This window comes from Cydia splendana, chromosome 7 (assembly GCF_910591565.1).
Source record: "Cydia splendana chromosome 7, ilCydSple1.2, whole genome shotgun sequence".
Classification (NCBI taxonomy): domain Eukaryota; kingdom Metazoa; phylum Arthropoda; class Insecta; order Lepidoptera; family Tortricidae; genus Cydia; species Cydia splendana.
This window is the reverse complement of record NC_085966.1, coordinates 14,638,787-14,665,777: the sequence shown is the minus strand read 5'-3', so window position 1 is coordinate 14,665,777 and position 26,991 is coordinate 14,638,787. Positions and strand designations below refer to the sequence as shown.

Genomic DNA, 26,991 nt, shown 5'->3' with positions numbered 1-26,991 from the left:
AGAGTACTTTTAAAGAGTTTTGAACTACATTAACAGCACAAGTCAGCCATGTTGTCGTTTCAATATAGTCCGGTGGCCAACTGCATGAAACCCTACCTGATAAAAAAATAGAAAAATCCTACTCTGTAGGGGTAGCTGACTTTTAGTAGCATCAACTGCTCTTGGTCGGCCGCGGCTTAATTTGGCAAATTTTGCGCAAATGGCAAAATGGTGGCACAAAAATTCATCAAAAAAAACCCCATCGTATAATACAATTGAGGACAGCAAAACAAAAGTGGTCAGCTACATCCTGTGTTGGCAGGTTCCTGTGTCCTACCGAATTTGTGGTACAACGTGACAGCTACAATTTACCTCATCGAAAAATAGACTGAAAAAAACTGATTGTAATACCTACATTAAATTTGTTGACGTATGTCTTGGTCGGTCTCACCTTAGCCTGGCAGCTTTTGCAGTCCGTCCGCATTACAAAAAATGTCAATGGCAGCTATCCTACCATACAAGTGACATTCTATTTTTCGATGAGGTAAATTGTAGCTCACTTGGTACCACAAATTCGGTCGGACACAGGAACCAGCCAACACAGAATGTAGCTGACCACTTTTGTTTTTTGATGAATATTTGTACCACTTTTTTGCCACTTGCGCAAAATTTGCCAAGTTAAGCCACGGCCGTCCAAGAGCAGTTGAAGCTGCTAAAAGTCAGCTACCCCTACAGAGTAGGATTTTTCTATTTTTTTATCAGGTAGGGTTTCATGCAGTCGGCCACCGGACTATAAATCCATAAACATGGCGACATCATGTGCTATAAGTGTAGCAGTAAACGCAGTTATTCGACTTATAGTCGAATTAATGAGATATAAGAGAAACTAGATCGTGTAAGCAAATTTTTACTTATTTTAATTAATATTTTTTTATTGAAATTTAAGAAAATAGACGGCCCATGAATATATATGAACCAGTGCCTTTGGTTTTATCAATAAAGTATTTTTCGCGCTAGGTTTTACTGTATTACGTGTACTTACAGACAGTAAAAACTTATGTACACAATCACGGTAAAAATAAATGTCATGGATGACAGCAGTAAAAAAATACTTAAGTACCTTTTTGTTTTATTAGACACGTGAAGACGATTAGGCCTCAAACATAATAAAATAATTGTAATATAATCGCTTACCTGAGATCGTTTTTAGCACATATTAGTTGAATAAAAGCATTTACTGCACTCTTACACATTTAAAATGCCGAGTAAAAGCAATTCGGCTACTTTTACGAAACATTTTTGCTGAGAAAAAGCAGTGCGGCTGCTTTTATAGAACACTTTCACTGAGTAATAGTAAATTGCTAATGTTTATAGAACAAATAGTCGAATAAAAGCACTATCGTTGCTATTAAAACACTAGAAGCGCTTTTATCCACTTTTACTCAACTCTTGCAGCATCGATTTGCTTCTTATACAGCGCTTACTCGATTTTTATAACACTTTTAGTCTGTATAAGTGCGCCTTTTCGCGTTGAGTAAACGCTTACAGGACTTTTATTCGACTGTTTTTACACCTTTTATAGCACCAAAAAGCGAAAATAAAAACGTGCTCTCAGCTTTTATAGCACATAGATTTGCTAGTTGGGGTGGGACGTACCTTTTTGACGCGTCCTACGAAGAGGCATTTTCTATACATTTGTATATAAAATAGAAAAATGCCAAATCACCATAAATCGTAAATAATCTTATTGTAATAAATATCTTGCATATTTCAGGCAAGCATCAAGTTTGGTTCAAATCTCTTGGTCATTTGGCCATTGACAATGGCGGCGTTACATCGTGTTGGGTCGTAAACAAGCTGTATATAAGTAAGTTTTCATAGCCTTATTATCTAAACAATAAGGTTATTAGCTCTCCAACAACCTATTTAGCTGGACATATACCTACCCAAAGTTAGATAAGAACTATAAATTAAAGCTTGAGAAATGTTCTGATTGAAACCTTTTACATAAAGGACCTATATACCTACTCGATTCCTATCAACCTGTGCACATTTTGCTTTGTGCGACTGCTTACAATAAGCTGTTATTATGAGGTTACTTTGTACCTATGGTTTTTAAAAAGTACGTACGTAACTATAAAATAAATAAAATACCTAATTACCTATACTGTCTAACAGTTATTGCGGACCCGGACACTTCCGAAGTCGTATTGAAGCACTCGATGGAGAAAGGCTACGTGACCCAATTCATTCGCTCGGTGATCGGGAACGGCAGTATATTTGCTGCAGGTAAATACGAACAACGCGTAATTTTGTAAGTTGTACGGAAAAACGCGCACTTACCTTTTAATCTGGGCCTCGTAAAAAATGTGCATAAAATATTTATAGTAAGTATAGCTAAGCAATCAAGAATGTATTGCCGACTTAAGCTTTAACGATTTTAACAAGCAAACTTAATGGGGTTGCATTCATGATAGAATAATAATAGATGATTAATAGAATAATATAATAGATTCAATTACACAGTTGCTACGGTCAGCTGCACCGACGTTTGACCCCAGTTATAGAAATGAGTACCTATTAAGTATTTGACCTAGCCAAGTGACAATCATATTTAGAAATAATCGCCAATCGAAACATAAGTAGGCATATTAGTAAGACGATATAAAACGTAGTGATTTAATACTCTTTGAGACGATACAAGTGCGAAAAGTATAAACTCGTGTCGATTTAAAACACTCCCAAGTAGCATGAAAGTGTCGCGGTAACATCAATATACCAGCCAATTTAGAACTTAGAGTGATTTAAGGGACGTATAAGAGTGTCAGAGAAGATATAAGCTGTATAAAAGGTATTTTACACACATTATACAGCTCAAGCTGTATAAAATCATTATAAAGGGTTCTGCGGAAGCATGGGGTGCTTTATCAGAATATAAAAAATCTACTATAAAACTAAAAGTGTTGTGAGACACTACAAGCTAATTCTATCGTAAAAGCTGTATACAGGCTGTATTGTAGTAAGACTTGGCACTTTTAGCTGTACAAAAGTATCTGTCAACTCCGTTTTAAAACTTTAAGTGTTGTGAAACACAACAAGCTAATTTTATCGTAAAAGCTGTATACAGGCTGTATTGTAGTATCACTTGGCACTTGTAGCTGTCAACTCCGTTTTAAAGCTATTTCTTATGGCGTAATTTTATTCTCCTATAAGAATAGTAGTTGTATAACTTCTGTCTGTAAGGGTATTATAAAACTAAACGAATAAATGGCAGCTATTGTACAGCTTTTTTCTGTATTACTGACAGAGTCGCTTATACTTAACAATCTTTTGGCGTAATTTTACACTCGTATAAGTATAGTAGTATAATAATTTTTGAAAATAAGTGTATTATAAAACTAAAGGAATATATGACAGTTACAGTACGTGATTTTTATTTATTATACGGATCTCTAAAGAGAATTATAACTTATGTACGGAGAACCGAAATACAGCCAAATGAATACAAATATTCTATTATAAAGCTGTTTTAATTACAAAAGCTGTAAAAGACACTCCATTTATTACACAGCACAGCTACTAAGATTATAATGCTCTCCAACTATCCTGTAGGCTGTTTAACAATTGTCGCCATTTTACAACGAAAAAAAAACGTATTTGTAAATATAATTAAAGAAATACTTGCAAATATTTAGCAGACTAACGCCGTGTTATGATTACCAGGTAAAATAAATTGACTTTAGCCTTAGAATGAATATTATAAATATTTTTGATATGCTAACCTTAAAAACACAAACACTACACACCACACACCACAACACTTTACCGATTTTTGATATTTTCCTTATGGTTTCTCTTTGTTATTTTGCAGGCGCGTGAATATTTTGCCAGAAAAGATACACAGGTTCACAATAAATAATAATCGGCACTTACCAATGATATAATATTCCAATTCCACTCAAGTCCTGTATAATATTTACTTTTACTTTTACCATCCACTATAACACTTTATTGTCGCCATTACTACATTACGAATGAACAAGATTAAGACATTTTAGTTTCTTAAATGATTATTATTCTCTCGTAATTATTTTTCAAAATTCATTTAAGAGCGCTATTACATTTCGGCGTTGAGCGAGTTTAGGTATTTTACGCGCTGCGGCAGGTCGTGCGAGCTCAGTATGCCGATCCCTTCTACCACACTTGCACTACAATGATGGATTAAACATTCTTGATCCTTCGCGAAGCATATTGAAATCAACCATAACAACACTAACTGTACTTAACTTTTAAAGTTCTAAAACTGTTATTTGGTAAGTACGAAAATACTATATGCAGTGCAAATGTACATAGGGGCTGTTCATAAATTACATCATCTATTTTTGACGATTTTTGACCCCCCCCACCCCTCAAATCATCCAAAAATCAAGCTTCGGATGAATCTGTTTCCTCCTACGTCATGTTACCATCATCCGATGTCCAGACCCCCCCCCCCCCCCACTCCTCCCATTTGAAACGACGTAATTTATGAATAGCCCCATACTCGTACTTATGAAGGTATATTACTCGAAAGAAATTATAGGTACCTACTCGCTTATTTACATGTTTCGTCATTGCATTTGGTACCTATAGGTTGTAAAGTTTGTATCAACGAGGGTTTAAAAACGAACTGGTACTGAGGATCTGATGATGATTAAGGTGGTCACGGATACCAATCAACCATGTAGTAACATGATTAGGCTCGTTTGATTCGTCTCAACAAGATCTTTGACACTGAAGATACACAGGGTCTGATGATGGAGCTGGAAGGTGGCCACGGGTACCAGTCTATCATGTAACTAAACAACTTCGTGTTTGGGCTCGTTTGATTCGTCTCAACAAGATCTTTGACACAAGACAGTACTCAGGGTCTGATGATGGAGCTGGAAGGTACCATTACCAATCAACCATGCAACTAAACCACATCGTGTTTAGGATCGTTTGATTCGTCTCAACAAGATCTTTGACACTAGGTGATACTCAGAGTCTGATGATGGAGCTGGAAGGTGGTCACCGGTACCAATCAACCATGCAACTAAACCACTTCGTGTTTAGGCTCGTTTTATTCGTTTCAACAAGATCTTTGACACAAGATAGTACTCAGGGTCTGATGTTGGAGCCGGAAGGTGGTCACCGGTACCAATAAACCATGCAACTAAACCACTTCGTGACACAGACCCTGAGTACTAACTTGTGTCAAAGATCTTGTTGCGACGAATCGAACGAAGCCAAACACGAAGTGGTGTAGTTGCATGGTTGATTGGTACCGGTGACCACCTTCCGGATCCATCATCATACCCTCAGTACTACCTTGTGTCAAAGATCTTGTTGCGACAAATCAAACGAGCCCAAACACGAAGTGGTTCAGTTACATGGTAGACTGGTACCCGTGGCCACAGTCCAGCTCCATCATCAGACCCTGAGTACTAACTTGTGTCAAAGATCTTGTTGCGACGAATCGAACGAAGCCAAACACGAAGTGGTTTAGTCGCATGGTTGATTGGTACCGGTCACCACCTTCCGGATCCATCATCAGACCCTCAGTACTACCTTGTGTCAAAGATCTTGTTGCGACAAATCAAACGAGCCCAAACACGAAGTGGTTCAGTTACATGGTAGACTGGTACCCGTGGCCACCTTCCAGCTCCATCATCAGATCCTGAGTACTACCTTGTGTCCAAGGTCTTGTTGAGACGAATCAAACGAGCCTAAACACGAAGTGGTTTAGTTGCATGGTTGATTGGTACCGGTGACCACCTTCCGGCTCCAACATCAGACCCTGAGTACTATCTTGTGTCAAAGATCTTATAGAAACGAATAAAACGAGCCTAAACACGAAGTGGTTTAGTGGCATGGTTGATTGGTACCGGTGACCACCTGCCGGCTCCATCATCAGAGCCTGAGTACTATCTTGTGTCAAAGATCTTGTTGAGACGAATCAAACGAGCCTAAACACGAAGTGGTTTAGTTGCATGGTTGATTGGTACCGGTGACCACCTTCCGGCTCCATCATCAGACCCTGAGTATTATCTTGTGCCAAAGATCTTGTTGAGACGAATCAAACGAGCCCAAACACGAAGTGGCTTAGTTGCATGGTTGATTGGTACCGGTGACCACCTTCCGGCTCCATCATCGACCCTGAGTACTATCTTAAGTCAAAGATCTTGTTGAGACGAATAAAACGAGCCTAAACACGAAGTGGTTTAGTTGCATTGTTGATTGGTACTGGTGACCACCTTCCGGCTCCATCATCAGACCCTGAGTACTATCTTAAGTCAAAGATCTTATTGAGCCGAATCAAACGAGCCCAAACACGAAGTGGTTTAGTTGCATGGTTGATTGGTACCGGTGACCACCTTCCGGCTCCATCATCAGACCCTGAGTACTATCTTGTGTCAAAGATCTTGTTGAATGAATAAAACGAGCCTAAACACGAAGTGGTTTAGTTGCATGGTTGATTGGTACCGGTGACCACCTTCCGGCTCCATCATCAGACCCTGAGTACTATCTTGAGTCAAATAAATACATATAGAATGTCAGGTCGTTTCAAATATTTTTAATCCTGTCCGGTAGTTTATTAAACTGTACCATTATAAATTATAATACTATAAAAACAGTGCTAGGATCAAAGTCTCTCGTTGCGGTTTACACGCACACAATATAGCGTTTTACACGGCGCCCGCCGCACACAATGATAAAAAACCTCGTCGTCGCCGTTGAAAATGTGCGGAGCCGACCGACACACGTCCTGCCTCTACAAGCTCTGCCGCGGCACTGAGCTGGCGCAGCGCGCGTCATCGGTAATATAGAGTAGTTTTCAAAAAATTGCCAAAAAATTATAGTAGAATTTCATAAACACTAATGTATACCAACAGTATAAGCAAACGTTGCAGATTGTTTGAGTATGAAAATGACTTCGATATTAAGTAGATTTTCGTAGGAATTGACACTTGTTTCGGAGAGAAAATCGAGTTCGTTTTACTTTGATTTTCTCTTTCTCAAAGGTATGTAGGAAAAATATAGTTTGATATGCCTAAAGTACAGGGTATTAGTAATACAAAATAGCCAGGTTTAGCAGAGTAAAATTCTCAACATTTCCAAATAAGAGCTCGCCATTCAGTGCTGCACGGGGTTTTTCGGAAACGACCATCAGAAAAAAAATCATTACTAATTTAATAAGTCCTTTTTCTAATATTTACAACGATATTTATAAAGATAAGAAGACGCTTTTACTGGAACAACTACTCATTGTTTCTAATAATGAGCGCAAAGTCCTGAATTTCGTCGACTAGTATCATCAATTTTGCATTATTTCGACTTTTCTTGTAAGAGCGCTCTTAAAATTTATATTCTTATATCGTACTTATAAGAGATTATCTGTAGTGTTAAGCTTTCCTGTTACACCGAAATATAGCTGTAATGCAGCTTATATATGTATTGCGTATACAGCTACTCTACAGCTCTAATAACGCGAAAGGCTGTATAATTTGGGCCCTTTTTTAACTTATAAGGGCTGTATAAGCGCTTATACAGCCTTTGTACAGCCTAACTGTACAGCTTATAGTATACAAATAAACTTAAATAGGTACAGCTTGCAATGCTACTTGGGCTCCCTTCGGTCGTGTCGTGTGGTCGTGTATTGTACAACGTTTTACAGTAGGGTAGGGACATACGGCCGTTAAAATTTTTGATGTAGCTCCACAGCCTTCACACCATATGTACCTACTGTAAAATATACTTAAACGTTCACGTCACTTTTTGTTGCGTTTGCCATTCCGATATATATAAGTACCTAGTTTTACTTTTTGATTGGCGTTTGTCGATATACCTACATACGATTTTTATCTGGCCTACAGCCCCTGAAGGACGTTAAATATCTCATTAGCTGAGTGTACATATATGTATATATATTTTGTAACGATAATCTCACACTGAAAGTGCATAATATGTAGGTATCTGTTGCAGTGGACATATGGAGGCCGAGACGAAAAATTTTAGCTCCTGTCTTTAGTATGAAGAATCTAAACCAATTTGTAAAAGTGTTTAATAGACAAAGTATGATCATGGCCGACATGCTGGAGCCGATGGCTGGAGGCGCTGACTTCTCCGTGTGGAGATATTTTAACACTTACACGTTCGATTCAGTTTGCGGTAAGTAGAATTTGAGGTTTTCAGTAGGAAATGAAAATATATCTACCAATAGACCTGCGTAAGTAGGAATAATATTGAAAATTCTTCATATAACGTTTAGAGGATGTTGAAAGTTTGTTGAGAACAAATATTTCTTTGAGTTAGGGACTTGAAGTGTCGTAGAACAGAAGAGTGACGAAAAGGACTCAAAATTATACAGACATACGATTTTACCGGTTAAATAATATTTAAATAAGTAAGTACCTCATAACGGATTAACTATGACACAATACACCTCTCACAATTAATAATTATAATAACCTAATCACCTACTGTCGGAGTCTGTCATTTTACTTGAACTCTTCTCAAAGAGCTCAATTTAGGTACTCATTAAAAGATGTAAAGTAAAATATGTAAAAGATGTAAGCACTTATGTAGATTTCAGTTTACGTTGATTGCGAATTGAAAATTAAAGACATGCAATAATTTTCGATATTTTGTAAAATAATTTAACATTTAAGTAGGTAAATACGAGATAATAATAATGTTTAAGTAGGTAATTCATATTAAAATACAATTCTTTGGTTGACCTTCAGCCTTAATTTTGAAACAGCAATTTGAGTATGTATTAAATAAAATTGGAATCAAATGTATATCATATATATATACATGTTTTTAGGGTTCCGTACCCAAAAGGTAAAACGGGACCCTATTACTAAGACTTCGCTGTCCGTCCGTCCGTCCGTCCGTCCGTCTGTCACCAGGCTGTATCTCACGAACCGTGATAGCTAGACAGTTGAAATTTTCACAGATGATGTATTTCTGTTGCCGCTATAACAACAAATACTAAAAACAGAATAAAATAAAGATTTAAATGGGGCTCCCATACAACAAACGTGATTTTTGACCAAAGTTAAGCAACATCGGGCGTGGTCAGTACTTGGATGGGTGACCGTTTTTTTTTTGCATTTTTTTTTCCGTTTTTTTTTCATTATGGTACGGAACCCTTCGTGCGCGAGTCCGACTCGCACTTGCCCGGTTTTTTATCATATAGCTACCTATATCATACATGTTTTTATCATATAGGTAAGTACCTATGCATACACTTTAGGTTAAACATTTAAAATATTAAGTATTTGTGTAATTGGTCTTTTGATTCCCTCGTACGACGCATTATTTTTCACTTGGCTGAGATATGTGACTCTAGGCTTTCCTCTGCCTCTCGTCTGACTGAAGATAATAACCCAGGAAAGAAAGGATTGGCAATTATTCCACCGACAAGAGCAAAGCTCTTAAATTATGATGATGATGTAATTATGATAAGATTGTATTATGGTACGTCATTAATCGTCATCTAGTTTTTAGTTACCTACCTATATGTAGAAATAGCGCTTAGCTAATCATTTGCGTCGTTTCCAAGCAACCCCACTTTGGCGCTTGCCATAAGAACGCTTTGACAGGTTATTCGTCTAAAGATACAAGCAAATTTCGTCCTTATGGTAAGCGACAAAGTGGGACCTTTGACTAGACTTCGACACATTTATCTTTTTAGAGACCACCTTAGGCATTGATTTAAACAGTCAAAATAACCCAGACCACAGCTTTCTCGTCGCATTCGACTGGCTGTCGCAAGACGTGGCAAAGCGAATAACGTCTCCGTGGCTGCACCCGAACTTCGTGTTTCAGCGGCTGCCGAAGTACGAGAAGTTTGTCTACCACAGACAAAATATACATGATTTTGTTGACGAGGTACTTAGTTAAATTTTCTTAGCTTTCGTAGGTAAATGTACCTACATGCGCTCGTATAAGTTTAACTGTTAAGGGCTAGGGAGAAAACCACAACCCCACGATTACTTCCAAACGCCGACGTATTTTTATGTTTCCGCTTGGGCTTAAAAGTTTGATTAGAGTACATTTATTTTAGTAAAGGGCAAATACCTATTGGAGGGATCCTATTCTGGCCTATTCTTTTTAGTTTCAAGTTTTCTTAGATATTTACAAACAACATCATTTACGTATAGAATTAACCACGCCATTGGCAACGGGACTAATTGTTCATAAATTATCGTGTTGATAGTTGACGTCTGTACAATGCGATTATCTAAAGATTAGCATTTCTCGACCTTTAGGGGCATATACGTCAAGATTCAGAAAGGTTAGGGTATCATAATATCTATAGTCTGTGCGGAAAGAGACGACGCATAGAATTTATTGGTTCCCTTATACTTAAGTAGGCATTCGAGGACTTTTCTCTTTCCGCACAGACTCTAAATTACCTAGTACGTTTAATGACTTCATGTCTGAAAGTAACAATATTCACAAGTAAGTCCAAATATTATGATGCGCTAATGTCAAAGTGTGTTGCAAGTTTAATAACAGACGAAGTTGCGAGCTAGTATTAATTATTTTAAATATTTTTCTCAAACATGCAATGAAATATTGATGTTATGTTCCTTATAATAGGCTGCGAAGTATGACGTTTCAGGTGCGGCTAGGACAAAAGGTCGTTAATGGAATTTCATACACATCTTGCAGGCCTAGGCCGGCAAAGTCCTCTTTTTTAATTTTCATTTCACAGATATTTGTGACACAGCATCGTGGCATTGATCCATTAAAAAAAATTAGAGGCAGTATTTGCTTTATGGTTCGTAATGACACTCTGCCACTACGCCTATAAAAAAAAGAAAAAAAAAACAATGTTTGCTATAATTTGCAGTTTTATTTGTATAAAATCAACATGAACTTAATAAATAATACATTCTATAATTTTAAATTATAAATTTAACTACACAAATAAAAAAAATTAAAATATTTCATCTAAACGTTAGCGGTAAAAAGGTCTACTCAAACACGCGTAGTTATATTTTTTAAATTCTTATGGAGGTAAAGTTGAAAAATATTCATTCTGTTTTATTGGATTTATGGTGCGTTGTTGATTTTTTGACTTTAATATGAGTTCCGACGAAATAATGAAATTAATATTAATTGTAATCGTAGGCGTTGGAATTGGCAGCGTAAGCAGAATTGATTTTAATAACTTGCTGCCTCTGCCGCCAAGTCAAAGACGAAGTATGTATATGGTTGCTTATGGCAATTTTATTATTTGAGAAACTAAGAAAAATGGCTTACAGTTTATTAGAAACAGTTTTGTGGCATATTTTAAATGGATGTAACTACAAATTCGTCAACACTGTGGAAATTATACTTATTTACCCCGTGCATAAAGCAACGATGTATGTGAAACATGATATCAACATGAAAGGCAATGTAAACTTATGTGACGAAAACGACAGTCAGACGGATACAAGGCGAAAAAATCAAAGATACATGAAAATATACGGGTAGTAAAAATACACGACTCGTGTAAAACATACGCGTGATAATGATATAGGTACGTGTTGGTTATATTTTGGGTGTACTTTACTTTTAGTTTTTTCTATAAATAAAACTTGGGTTTCGTGGATTTTTTATTTTATTTATTTCATTGCATGTTTGAGAAAAGCACTATACATACCTCGGCGGGAAATGGGGTTGCCCGCGCTCAGACCTATCGCCGACCTCGCTTCGCTCGGCCGTCTATATGTCTTCGGCCGGCAACCCCTTTCGTCCCGGCCTCTGTAGTAATATACTATTATAAATATACCGGGTGTGGCCTGTAACATGAGCAAAAAATTAAACTGTAGGCTGGCTCCTCATACTGACCAACATTTGTTCAGCGACTTTTAAAAATAACTTGTGGTTTGTTTTTTAATACACTTTAAAGTTTATTCTAAGACGCAATGTAGGTATTTTGTTATGTTTAAGGCGTGACGAGCAACGTCAATCACAATGAATATGGCGTGGCGATGGCGTCCATTGAAGATAATATTTATTTTGTATGAATAATAGGGAGTCTAAATACTGTGTCACGGCTTGAGGAGTACAATCTATGTTTTAATTCTTTGCTCGTGTTACAGGCCACACCCGGTATAAGGTATTTTACATGTATTTATTTACATTTAATTTAATCGGTGTTCATGTTCAGATAATACAAATGAAACGCAAAGAGATAGAAGCGATTCGGCGAGGAACAAAGAAAGGTAATTATTAATGGACATATGTATAATTGATGTTGAAGACAACAATGTACTTAGCAAATATTTTTTTTCTTTAAAGAGAAACTAAACTTTGAAAGTAACTAATTAAATCAAATCCTAAAAATCCTAAAAAAAAAAAAAACAAAAAAAAACAAATCTAATACCACTATATTAATGCAACGAGATTAACGATGTGCTAGTACCATTTACATATTTTACAGCAATCAGCGCAAGAACTTTCTTGGACATGATGATAGAGTCATCGGCTCGCCTCGAGCAGAAGTACTCCAACCTGGAGCTGCGCGAGGAGCTGATGGTGATCGTGATGGCCGGCACCGACACCTCCGCCGTGGGCGCCTCCTTCGCCGCCGCCATGCTGGCTCGCCATTCCCACGTCCAGGAGAAACTACACCACGAGTAAGGCCTTATATAATAAAATGCTACGCCACAAAATTGTCAGTTAGGGGTAGGGTTGATGATTTCATGACAATCCGATTTTGCACACACGGAGACACGGACACATATAAGTATAATACTTATCATATTCAGGGATCGTACATTTTCCAGCATTTTTGGTGCACGAAGTGTTGTTAACGGAATTGGTATAAATAATTTCAACCCTAATGATTAATTAGCGTTTATTACGTTGATATTAACCTTAATTTACCATTTCAGTTGAAATTATCTATACCAATTGCGTTAACACCACGCGAATCGATTTGGTGCAGCGGAGTGGTGTTAACGGAATTGGTATAAATAATTTCAACCCTAATGATTAATTAGCGTTAATTACGTTAATATTAACCTTAATTTACCATTTAAGTTGAAATTATCTATACCAATTCCGTTAACACCACTCTGCTGCTGGAAAATGTACGATCACTGCATATTATCATACTCCCAATAGGTATTTTATTAGGGTCTCCCCAGATATATCGACGCGCATTCGGCAAAAGCCGATAGGAAAAAGCTTTATGTCCGGCAGGCGCCGGCCGATGCGAGCCGAGCAAAACGACGACTTCTTCGCTCTTATTGCGCGGACATAAAGCTTTTTCCTATCGGCTTATTCACCGACCCTTATTGTTCAGTTACGAGTTGTGAACGTGTAATAGCGAGCATGCGAATGGAAATCGGCGGGCTAAGAAATGATAGTTTCGTCCTAGCGACTCTACCTCTTCTTTTCCTTCACTCATTATGCAACGCAACGGTTTTCTTAACTCTATAGATCGTTATCACCGTTAAATTTATACAACCTTTAAAAAAGCTAATAACAGTAGGTAATAACTCTTTTACCGTCAGGTAATTATAGTTTTTTTATAAGTACATCATCATCATCATTGGTTGGTTGGTTGGTTGGTTTGTTGTAGGTGCTTGTTGCGGCGCTTATGGGTTTAGGGGTCCCGTATCGCCGTTGATGCGTATAAAGTCCTGTAGCTACATCGATCGCACACAAAACGCGAGTCCGCATATAAATAAATATCACAAATAAAGCTATACCTAGTTAAAAGTGATAGGTAAATACGGTTTCCAAGTTGATCATTTACACTTTACAATACACATTTAAATAATTATAGTGATTTCACAATCCCATAATTTTATTCACCAGGTTAGATATGATATTCGGCAACTCTGACCGTGATTTGACCGTGGAAGATTTGCCAAAGCTTAAATACATGGAGGCGGTCATCAAAGAAACTTTACGGTTGTACCCTCCAGTGCCCGTCACGGCGAGAGAAGTCACCAATGACGTGACATTACGTAAGAACTTTAAGCTTTCTTCTATGTTTCACAAGGATTCTGACCGATTTTTTCAGTCATCTTTATTAAGCACTTTTTTCCGGGATTTGAACCTACGATTTTAGACCAACACACACAAAAGGTTAATAATTAATAAGATATCTTGAACATTTTAAGTAGGCTTATTATTAACCGGGCAACTAAAATATTAAACAAGAACTTTCACTGGGCATATAATAATATAATTTGGCTGTGCATTAATATTTTAGCACCAATAAATTTATATTAGCCACAAATTTAAGCATTATATTATTAAAAAACTGGCAGCAAAACAAGCCACTCAAAAAAATTATAGGGAAGGTTGGCGTCTAAAATAATAAGTTGGCAACTAATATTGTAAAGCGATCATAAAATTTGGTTGTTTATATATTTTGTACATATACAGAATACCTAAGATACCTATATACATAAGCTTTAAATACTCCATTTTAAAATAATTTAAATTTAAACATATTGTGAGCGACGCAATTAGATTTAAGTTTTTAAATACCAGTTTTACGTTTGTCAAAGCTAGGGGACGCACGGGGAAGGCGGGGTGCGCGGGAGCGGCCCTGATAGTTTACCGCACTAGAGCAAATTTTAAACCAGTCGATATAAGCTGTTGCACTCTCCGCACGTCCCTTTATGCTAGTATTTTGTGGATGTACCGCCCTCTTAAAAATATAAGTAGTTTCCATAATTTTGGCTATTTTTTCATCGTGAAACGAACCCACAAATCTCACAAAGTGGTCTTCGAGCCGGATCTTGATGTTCATCACGCCGCCGTCGAAAATAATGGTCAAAACTCGTGGAACTGTAAGAAGAGAACAGGAGAGAAAGGAAGCTTACGAAGCCGTTCAAAGTGAGCCGAGTACGAGTGCAGCTAAAAATGATGAAGCTAAAGTGCTACCGGACAAATTATTGGAAGTACGAAGTGTGAAATCCGAGATGTTTAAAGTTGAAGTGATGCCCGGCTCCCATAAACCCGTGTCCGAGAAATCGTTTACAACTTCTATGGAGGCTCGCAGAAAGCTAGAACTAGAGTCGGTCGAGAAGAAATCACAAATCGTGCAACCTGATAAAACAATAGTGTTAAAAGCCCTAAGTACAAAGTCCGAAATGCCCGGCTCCCATAAGTCTTTGTCCCGGAAATCGTCTACATCTACCATCGAGGCTCGTAGAAAGAAGTTAGAACTGGAGGCAGCCGAGAAAAAAGCACGAATAGAAATGCAGCTTATCGATAAACGCTTAGAAGCGGACCTTGCAGAATTAGAAGAAGAATACAGTCCCCCGTCGGAAACCGATAATCGAAGTGAAGTTGCTAAGTGGGTAGAACGCAGTAATTTAGAGTTGGAATCGCAGCACGCCGCTAATCAAGGTCAATCTTCAGGCTTGCTGCACCCGCCGGCCGTCATGGATTCCGGCACAGATGGTCCAATTCAACAGTTAGCCTGTGTACTTAAGGATATGATGTCCACTTCTGTTTGCAACCAAAACGACAATTCTAATTTGCTAAGCCGCATCAGCACACCTAAAGAGTTACCCATATTTTCTGGAGACCCTATGGAGTGGCTTCAATTTAAATCTGCATTCGACGAGTCTACCCGAGTCTGCAAATTTAGCGACAGCGAGAACCTGTGGCGCCTAAGGAAATGCCTTCGTGGACCCGCCAAGGACGCAGTGAATGCCCTACTTATCAGTACCACATCTCCAGATATACTGATGTCAACCTTAGAGTTACAATTCGGGAACCCTGACGTCATATTATCCCGAATCGTCTACGAGATCAAACGATTAGGCACAATGACCCCTGATTACCACAAAGAAATCATTGTGTTTTCGAATAAAATAAGAAATTACGTCGCTGCCGTACGTGCCCTAAAACGTGAAGAATACCTACAAGGAATGAGTCTTGTCACTATTGTGTTGTCAAAGCTGCCTACCATATTGTTATCAAAATGGGCCGACTATGGTTATCAACGCATCACCGAAGGTACTACTTCTAGATTCGACTTATTGGCTAATTTTCTTCACGAAGAAGCGCTCAAAGTGTCTACATGCAGTGCTACGTTACTAAATACACGTCCGGACAATTTTAAACGTAATAAATATCACGATAAGAATGACTATAACGCGCAGACTGTGTTAGTGCAAAGTGGACATAACGAACTTAATAATATGTGTCGTTACTGTAAAATAGCTACACATGACTTGCCGCAGTGTAAAAAGTTTAAAAAATCTTTACGCAAAGATCGCTGGCAATACGTTAAACGCCGCGGTTTATGCTACAAGTGTTTGTTATCGCATCACGACCGAAATACTTGTCCCGCAGCCGCCTGCGATGTAAACAACTGTGGATCAGCGCATCATCGGTTATTGCATTTTATACCTAATGAGAAACAAAATGAGGACAATAATAGTACAGTACAAGTAACCGAGATTGAAGCGGAGCCTAAAACGGAAATAGTGTCGAACGTGAACTCATCTTCTACGCCAAGGGGCTTAATAAAAGCAGTGCCTATAAAAATCCATGGACCCTGCGGTGTGATTAGTACCAGCTGCTTGCTTGACGACTGCAGCTCGGTCAGTATGATAAGCGCAAACCTTGCCAAACGGGTGGGGGCGCGCGGCCGTCGCGAGTGCATGCGTGTGCGTGGCGCGTGGAAGGACTCGGAGCTAGTGTGCGAATCTTATCTCGTGGATATAACTATATCTAACAAAAATGGACAAAAGTTTACGCTTACTGCGCAAAGTGTAAATGACCTTGACCTACCGAACTATAATAACATGAACTTAGTGAACTGTGATGAATATACTCATTTACAAGGACTCAAAAATAATTTATGTGATGAAAACTTAAAACCAGAAATACTGATAGGCCAGGACAACTACCACTTGCAGTTACCATTGGAAATCGTTGTTGGTAGTCCTGACGAGCCCTGTGCCACTCGAACACCTCTTGGTTGGTGCATACATGGAAGAGCACCCGCCCGTATGTCGTCAGCTGCGCTGCACTCAACTCTGTTTATCTGCAATAATGACGTCACCGATGACGCGACTGAGAACAAGCGACTGCTGCGAGACCTACATGAAGAAGTACGTCGTTCTTTCACGTATGACTCACTGGGCGTAACTAGTAAACCCCGTGAGAACTATAACGACGTATGCGCCGTAGAAAAACTTGACAAAACTTCTAAACTTGTTGATGGACGGTGGCACGTTGGACTCCCCTGGAAGAATGAGCAATGTGAATTACCTGACTCTTTCCCTCACGCCATGTCGCGCCTTAAGGGAGTGGAGCGCAAGATGGAAAAATGTGATGGCTATAGAGCAGTGGCGTAGCTAGCATGGGTGGCACCCGGGGCGGAAATTGTGGATGTCACCCCAAAATTCAATCAAAATTGTAAAATATGTTTAATATTTTACAATTATAAAATTACGTTTAATATTCCATAGCTCACAATTTACTCCATCGCTTTCATTTTAGATTCCATGAACTCTCAATAGTCCACACCCTGGCGGGTGTTGCCTCTGCGCGCGTTCTATGACACGGGCAAGGACAGCATCCGCTCGGTGTAACCCACATTTCATAAGTGTCATAAGGGTCTACATGTTGGCCTGGGCTCCGCGCACGCCTCCCAAAGGTCCGAGTCATCATTGTCCCGTGAAAGATATACAAATAATTTACGTTAAAAAAAAATTAAAAACTTTTTTTGCCAAGTGCGCGATTTCAAAGAGATTCTGTAAAATCCCATTTCACAATGAATTTCAAATAGTCCAGAGTCACCAAATTAGAAATAGTGACATAGCTTCTCAATTACAGAAATAATCACATAATTAAAAAAAACTTTCTGAATAAAAAAACCTACGAGGCACCAACATATTATTGTTACATACCAGGAACCCCGAGAGATTTTAACCATGCATTTCTGAGGCCAAAATGAGGAAAAAATACTAAAAGAGTTTACGTCAATTTCGCCAAAATAAAATTGTTTTTCGATTTTTTGTACATAAAATGTAAATGCTATAATTTGTAAAACTGACACCCAAAAATAATTTTTACTTTTTTTTGTCAATTACAGAAATAATCACAATTAAAAAAAACTTTCCAAATTTGCGAAACTTTCCACATGAGAATTTCTCGTTTTTCGATTTTTTGTACATAAAATGTAAATGCTATAATTTGTAAAACTGTCACCCAAAAATAATTTTAACTTTTTTTTGTCAATTACAGAAATAATCACATAATTTAAAAAAAACTTTCCAAAGTTGCGAAACTTTCCACATGAGAATTTCTCGGTAACTTCTGAGAATGTTCTCGAGAACGAGAATTTATTTATTTATCGTAGTTTATACCATGAATATTCACAATAGTTTAGGTGTAGTATCCTTACCCCCAGAAAATTCCGACTTTTGGTCTACCGCTTCCGGTCAGAAAAATGTATGACGGCCCGGCCAAACGGTCAGACCTAGGTGGGGGGTGCTCGACCAAATGTCATATTGACGCCGCCATGTTTTTTTTTCAATATGGCCGACATTTTTCATTTTAATTTTTTCAAGTTTGCACTAGCGCGCTGAAATTTTGGCCACGGAATCTCGGGATCCCCTAAATACCTATCAAAAATAGTGTTTTTCGAAAAATGCTACGATTGCGGGAAAACTGGCCACTTTTATTTTGTATGGCAACTTTTAAACGGTGCGTGATAGGTGGGGGGTGCTCGACCAAATGTCATAGAGGGCCCCGAGACAAAACAAACTGCATTAAAAAAAAAAATGGCCGACTTTTTTTTTTTATTTTTTTCAAGTTGGTGCGAGCGCGCTGAGATTTGGCATGGCGGGAGATAGAGGCCTCTAGATTCCTATGACAAAAAAAGTTTTTTTGGAAAAAATCCAAGATGGCGGAACAATAATTTCCATGTTCTGAGAACATTCTCGAGAACGTTTCCGCTTTTTGGGAATGTTCTGCAATTTGTACATTGCTATGCTGGTGCTACTGGACTATGAAACTAGGCGAATTCCAAAACAGTTTATAGGATATTTTAGTCTTTAAATATGATCAGGAATATTCTGTCAAAATCTCTCGGGTTCCTCGTGGGCATGTTGTATATTATTTCCTTAATGGCGGTTGTGCAATCTGCCACAGTTTTACGAATTTTTATAGATGGCACTACTGATGTTCACGGTCGGGTGTCACCCCCCAAATGGGTGACACCCGGGGCGGGCCGCCCCCGCCGCCCCCCCCCCTAGCTACGCCACTGCTATAGAGAGAGATACAGCGAGCGCGTCCAGCACCTGTTTGACAATGACTACGCACAAGAGTTAAAGGATACCACAGTAACTAGCAAAACATGGTACTTACCACATTTTGGAGTGGATAATAAAAATAAAAAGCGCCTCCGTCTTGTTTTTGACGCTGCCGCTGAAACGAATGGATTGTCGCTAAACCATTACCTACTTAAGGGCCCCGACCTACTGAGGTCACTGTTTGGAATAATGTTGCGGTTCCGAGAGCAAAGGATTGGTGTAACTGCCGACATTAAAGATATGTTCTTACGCGTCAAAATCAGAGAAGAGGACCAAAATGCACTACGGTTTTTATACCGAAGCGACCGCAAGGGACCAGTGAAAACCTATGTCATGACTTCGCTAATATTCGGTGCTAACTGTAGCCCCTTCGTAGCCCAATATATAAAAAACAAGAACGCTCAGCGTTTCGAGCCGACGATGTTACCTGCCTGCGAAGCTATATACAACCAACACTATGTGGACGATTATATAGACAGCCTACCAGATGAAAAAACCGCTATTGAATTGATAAGAGATATAAAATCAATTCATCAGCAAGGTGGCTTCGAATTACGTAACTGGACTTCTAATAGTAAACAAGTTCTCGAGTCCATGCCAAAATCAACTCTCGGTGAAGCGGCTGTAAAGTTTAAAACCGGAGAACAATATGAAAGCGAACTAACTCTTGGCTTAATCTGGTTTCCACATGAAGATGTACTGGGTTTTGACGTTTCATTTAAAAAGATTCCTGAAAATATAATCAACGGAACACAAAGACCGACGAGTGTTGTTATGTCCATATTTGACGTCTATGGATTTTTATCTCCGTTCACTGTAAATGGCAAAATGATTCTACAAATATGTTGGCAAGAAAACATAGATTGGGATACGGAAATACCTAACAAAATATATGAAAAATGGTGCAGTTGGATAAGTTGTTTACAGTCATTACGTAACATACGGCTGCCGAGATTCTACTACAACGCAGCGCATATGGGTGTTACGGGAGTGAAGGAGACAGACTCGGCCGGTACCGCTAGTGAGCGAGACAAGGATGGCGCGCCCGCGCCGGCGCAACCGCTGAACTTAGAACCATCGCCCGCTGCATGCTATACGAACCTACAATTGCACTTGTTTTGCGATGCGTCTGCCAAAGCTATGTGTACCGTCGCGTACTGGCGCTGGGAAAGCAACGCTCATGTGTACATGGCGGTTGGTGGCAAGTAAGTGTCGAGTTTCGCAAAATAAAATTACGTCAATCCCGCGACTTGAACTGAATTCTGCTGTCCTAGCTGCTAGATTGGCTGACACTATAATAAAGGAGCATAAAATAAAACCTAATCGCAAAATATTCTGGAGTGACTCATCTACGACTTTACACTGGATCAGAAACAAGTGTCGTACTTATAAGCCATACATAGCTAATCGCTTAGGCGAAATAGATGAACTTACCTGCAGTGACGAGTGGAGGTACGTCCCTACGCACCTAAATGTAGCGGACGTAGGAACAAGAGAGGCGTATGATATATCTATTCTGCAAGATCAATGGCTACACGGACCGGTTTTCTTACACGATAATGAGCGCACTTGGCTGACGGATTGTTTACAACCTGCAATAAATGACAATGAATTAGAGTGTGTTAACATTATACAAATGGTAAATAATGATTGTAAGGACTTACCTGTACCTGAGCCTACGCGATTTTCATCTTGGCTGCGCCTGCTTCGAAGTACTCACGCTGTTTTGAAGTTTATAAAAAGATGTCGAAAACTTACCGATAATAATAATTACGAGGCAATGGAGGAAGCCGAGTGCCTGCTGATAAGACAATCACAGGCCCAATCGTTTAGTGAAGAGATTAAAAACCTGAAACAAGGAAAGTACATAGAAAAAAGTAGTAAGCTACTTACCTTATCACCTTACCTTGATGAGCACGGAGTCCTGCGCGTCGGGGGCCGAATTGATGCTGCTGCCGATGTGTCACCTGAAACAAAAAGACCAATAATCCTAGATGGAAAAGATTATATAACTAGATTGATTGTGAAGTCTTACCATGTCAGCGCTGCTCATCAGAATCAAGAGACTGTGGTGAATAACCTTAAACAAAAATATTGGGTTATTAAACTTCGCCCAACGGTTAAAAATATTGCATCTAAATGTATGGTCTGCAGAATAAAGAAAAGCCGACCTGAAATTCCCAGAATGGGTAACTTACCTGAAGCACGGATGGCTCATCACCAGCGACCGTTCACCTTCTGCGGAATAGACCTGTTCGGCCCCCAAGAAGTGGCAATTGGGAGAAGACGGGAGAAGAGGTACGGCGTAATTTTTACATGCTTAACCGTTAGGGCTATTCATTTGGAAACCGTTGCTTCCTTGACGACCGACGCCTTAATTATGGCCCTCCGTCGTATGGCCGCGAGGAGGGGATGGCCTCAACAAATATTTTCCGACAACTTCAGGAACTGAAAAATAATGACGAGATTCGCAACGCTGCCATAAATAATGGAACCAAATGGACATTCATCCCCGCCGCTAGCCCACACTGGGGTGGGGCATGGGAGCGACTTATAAAAAGCGTAAAGAGCTCGCTGAAAATCGTCCTGAAAGAACGTGCACCCAGAGAAGAAACGTACAACACGTTACTCGCCGAGGTGGAAAATATGGTTAACAGTCGACCTCTTACGCACGTCTCTGTCGAAGCCGGAAGTGCATTAACCTTGACACCAAACCATTTTCTTTTGGGCTCATCGTCAAACTTACCTCAAATGGGCATTTTCGATAACTCCGAGTTTTTCCTTAGAAAACAATGGCGAATTGCACAGAGGCTTGCCGATTTATATTGGAAACGTTGGGTCAGAGAAGTGTTACCCGATTTGTTACCGCGACCAAAATGGAATAAGGAGCAGAGGCCCTTGCAAGTGGGGGACCTAGTCCTTATTGTCGACCCTGATGGGCCCCGTAACATCTGGCCACGAGGCATCATCGAACAGACTTTACCTGGACGAGACGGACGAACCAGAATGGTTAAGATAAGGACGAAATCGGGTGTCCTAACCCGATCCGCCGCACGCGTCGCTCGAATACCTATTGCAGAAGAGTGCTGCTAGGGCAGCACTGGGGTGGGGCATGTGAGCGACGCAATTAGATTTAAGTTTTTAAATACCAGTTTTACGTTTGTCAAAGCTAGGGGACGCACGGGGAAGGCGGGGTGCGCGGGAGCGGCCCTGATAGTTTACCGCACTAGAGCAAATTTTAAACCAGTCGATATAAGCTGTTGCACTCTCCGCACGTCCCTTTATGCTAGTATTTTGTGGATGTACCGCCCTCTTAAAAATATAAGTAGTTTCCATAATTTTGGCTATTTTTTCATCGTGAAACGAACCCACAAATCTCACACATATGCATACCTAGTACTTTAAATTGACAAATTTCCTAATCCTAAAACACCACAAATTTATTTACCAATATTACCCTACTATACTTGCTATACTTATAGTCGAAATTCCTAATCATGAAACACCTAATGGCCATTATACCATTAGGTCTTTAAATTTTTAATTACTCATTTCAATAGTTACCACTGTGTTCTGCCAGAGTCAAAAGATAGGTGCGACGACGAGCGAAGCGAGGAGGAGCGTGGTAGGTTGACCGTATAGTGACCAAACAAAATATTTTAAAAGAACTTCATCTTTAAATTAATAGATAGCCATTTTCTTTTTAAAATGTGCTTCATAAAAAGTCGCCAATATAATAATTCAGTTGCCAAATAAATATTTGGTACCTGCCTAAAAATAAACAAAAGCTGTAACGGCATTAAAATACAACTCATATTGATATATTTTAAGGCTCCGTTTTTGTTGCCAAACTATTAATTTCAGTACCCATTTCTATTATTTTAAACTACCCAAATTCGATTAATTAGTTGATTATTTTAAATATAAAATACAAATGCATTTATTTCATTACTTTTTACAGCAGTTCTTGGTATAAAGGTTAGGTAAGTAGTTCATCTTAGGTATAAAGAGGTATTTCAACACAGAAAAGAGTAAGTAGGTAACTGAATTGCCTTTTTAACGAATTCGCAGCTTCTGGCACAACCTTAGTTGACGGGGTGACGGTGGTTCTGAACATCTGGGCGACGCACCGCAACCCCACCTTCTGGGGAGCTGACGCGGAGCAGTTCCGCCCGGAGCGCTTCCTGGAGGGGCCGCTCAAGCACCCCTCGCAGTTCCAGCCCTTCTCGCTGCCCATGAGGAACTGCCTTGGTTAGTTTTTTCTTGCATGTGTCTGATGGCTAGCGAAATAATAATTATAAAAAAACAGAACATAACGTAAAATAAATATGTACATGTAAAATATATCCCATTTTAAATATCTAAAAAACTCCTAGCAGGGCTGGTAACCCATGGAGTATTATTACCACGCCTTCTTCTTCTCTCTTGAAGGAGAGGCCATTTTAAGTCTCAATTATTTCGTTAAATATAAATACATTAAATGGTTCTAATGGCTATTCTGATTCTGATGGCTAGCGAAATGTTGAATCATTATTGTCATTAGGGTCTCCCCAGATATATCGACGCGCAAGAAAAAGCTTTATGTCCGCGCAATAAGAGCAAAAAAGTCGTCGACGCGTCCGCAGGCGCCGGCCGATGCGAGCCGAGCTGAACGACGACTTTTTCGCTCTTATTGCGCAGACATTATAAACTTTTTTCTATCGGATTTTGCCGATTCTGCGTCGACATATGTGGGGGAACCTTTAATATCAGCTGGAAATCATCGACTGCCTGGTATGACTCACCCAACGGGCCCCTGCGTTTTTGGCCAGATCAATCACTGACAGCTTTCTGGCCCACCGCCGGCTATATACTTCTCGCTATACAGCGGCTATACGTAGTGTACCTACTGGCCATAGAAAAAAATCAAGATTTTATGAATTTGATCCAGTACTTAACTGTCTTAGTGTACCTATTGTAATTTATTTGAATACTTTCTACTTTTCAGGATACAACTACGCTATGATGTCGATGAAGACTATGTTGGCCAACATGCTGCGCCGCTACAGGATATTGCCGCCTTCCCACATGAACGGACACAAGCTCCAGGAACCCTTGAAAGTCTCGTTCGATATCATGATGAGGGACATGGATAACTATGAAATAAGGCTAGAGGATAGAACAAAAAATCAGAATATCGAGGGAAGACGGAATTGAATTGAATCCTATGAACAGTGTTGTATTTTTATTCTTGTAGTAAGAATTTCAGTAACGTAAAATGTGCCTATATACTTTGCTCCATAATTCGAATTTTAATTAAAGTTTAAAATTATTGTATTGTAGATTTGTAGGAAGCAAGTTTTTCAGTAGAAGGCGCGAAATAAAAAAAATCTATGGGCCTTCGTGCCTACATTTTTTAATTTGCCGCTCTTTTCTACTGACGGAAATGGCTTGACAGAGTTGGTCTATTTGGTCTAACTCTACCCATTTTCATAGTGCGACTGTGACTTTGTAGTGAATTTTAAATATTTTATAAAATAAGTTATTTTAATGTTTTTAAGCATTAATTTGACGTTTGAAATATGAGAAATATGATTATCAACAAAATCAAGCGTAACCTATTTTATTCATCGATATGTTTGTTCAAATGTAGGCAATATCAAAATATCTAAGATCTTGCCAAAGAATTAACATTTTAGGTACATTAAGATGAAATAAGATGAATCTTAAAGAAGCGTACTATGCATATGTGCACTCAATCCTTTCATACGGAATCCTGTTATGGGGAAATGCAACAGATTTTGAGCGCGTCCTAAAAATGCAGAAACGTGCAATCAGAGTCCTGGCTAACGCAAAGTACAGAGATAGTTGCAGGGACCTTTTTAAAAGCCTAGGAATCTTAACATCAGTGTCAACATATATTTATGAGGTATTATTATACGTAAGAAAAAACCAGAGTGAATTTGTATGTACTAGGGATATCAGTGTTCGCCCAACAAGGTATCCAGACAATCTGAGGCCAATAAAAAGTAGATTGAACATTGCTAAAAAATCCCCCAAGATAATGGCTCAGAAATTATATAATAAGCTGCCAAAAGAAATTAAAGCCGAAACTAATATCAACACGTTCAGTCTCCAAGTAAAGAAATTGCTACTCAATAAGACAGTGTACAGCACAAAGGAATACCTAAATAATGAATATAATCACACCTCAATTATGTAATTTAATATTGTAATTTGCAAACGATTATAGCATGTATTATTTACTAGATTATTTTTTTTGTATATTTTTGACGATCTTAATATGTATTCATCTTTATATTCGGTTGTAATAAAAACATGTAATACTTATTGAGAAATAAATGAATCTAAATCTAAATCTAAATAACTTTTACCAGCTTTCCTTTTTTTCGCAGATTGGTATGAGTATACTCTCCAATGGGAACTAAGATTTATATTATTAAATCTGTATGCCTCAACCCTAGCAAGTACTATCTTATGAATGACATGTGTCAATTTAAAATGTAAATAACTTTGTAGGGTTGTCACTGATATAAAAATATTTAATTTTAATGATTTTGTTTTAGTTTTTAATCCAGCTTTACAATTATAATAACTCGATTATAGATCACTTAGATAACACTATTCTTTCAGCTCAGTCTCTAGAAATGTTCCACCCTGTATATTCACCCGGAACACCTAAAATAATTGGTCGAAAGCGGGCCTCGCAGATTAGCAGCAGCGTTGATCGCAAAAGAAGGCCACACAAAATATTAGACTAAGTTTAACGTATTCACTGCCTAGGAACAAACTTATATGACACTGAACGCACATGTGCGTTGGGGGCAGTGAATGTGTTAATTTGCGAATGTACTTACTGTATGATTTAATTTGTCCAAAGCAAAATGAAGTGCTATCGATAATTACGTTTGTAAATAAATAATTTTGATGAATCTCGACCTCCATTATGTATGTATAATAAAATTAATAAATAAGCCATGAAATGTCCTACAAGTTTTCCTAAGGCATAAGGTATACCGGAATTCATAAAGTAATAGTACCTACACATAGAACCTTTCATTTTGGTTTAAGTGTATGATTATTTTTGTCCAGCTCGGTACATACCCGCTGCCTATATAGGTACTTACCTACACTATGGCCACGCCTACTTTCTTACAAAGGACTTGACCAGTATACATTTCATACAGTAGATATGTTTATCACAGTACTTATTTACAAAGTGGTTCGAATCCGTGTAAATAGTGCAAGGATATTCTTAGGATGCACGGAAGTGAGCAAGTTCCTCTCAAGTAGTTCTTGACCCGGGGGCCACATCGCCGTGTTGTCGCTGGACCGTGACCCTATTCCTAGTAGGTGCACGTGGATAATTACCATAATTGCTATTATTATGAATAGGACGCAGGTTGCACGGTTGGTTGGGGCGATTTAACTTTTTGAAAGGCATTTGATATATTTTTAAGAAATTTATCTATTTCTGAAAAGCGCAATTTTAGGCTGCGTAGGTTTATGCAACTAGGGGTATGTTTTTTCTATTAGTTAGCCTCGTACTGCCTTACCTTTCTGAGTAATGTCGACCTCCCCTCACGGTCCCTCATATCGTAAGATTTATAGCACGATTTCATTAGATACTTACTTTTGAGTTTATAACAAAAACTACTAATGAGAAGTACCTACTGTCAAATGAAGG

General features: G+C 38.7%; 1 protein-coding gene across 1 annotated transcript; it reads left to right on the top strand.

The window, feature by feature from the left end:
- The first annotated feature begins 1,752 nt into the window (after nt 1–1,752).
- LOC134792202 (cytochrome P450 4V2-like) lies at nt 1,753–26,087 on the top strand. Its single transcript, XM_063763445.1, has 9 exons — nt 1,753–1,846; nt 2,158–2,268; nt 7,984–8,169; nt 9,701–9,897; nt 12,173–12,227; nt 12,446–12,641; nt 13,831–13,982; nt 23,376–23,555; nt 24,292–26,087. The coding sequence occupies exons 2-9, from the start codon at nt 2,202–2,204 to the stop codon at nt 24,498–24,500; spliced, it is 1,242 nt and encodes a 413-aa protein (XP_063619515.1). The 5' UTR covers nt 1,753–1,846; nt 2,158–2,201; the 3' UTR covers nt 24,501–26,087.
- Nucleotides 26,088–26,991: the final 904 nt, after the last annotated feature.

Bases quoted from the DNA above. Each gene is read 5' to 3' on its own strand.
- LOC134792202 (XM_063763445.1), top strand. From the start codon at position 2,202: ATGGAGAAAGGCTACGTGACCCAATTCATTCGCTCGGTGATCGGGAAC. The intron at 2,269-7,983 runs GTAAATACGAAC...TATCTGTTGCAG, and splicing joins CGGCAGTATATTTGCTGCAG to TGGACATATGGAGGCCGAGA. The intron at 9,898-12,172 runs GTACTTAGTTAA...GTTCATGTTCAG, and splicing joins TACATGATTTTGTTGACGAG to ATAATACAAATGAAACGCAA.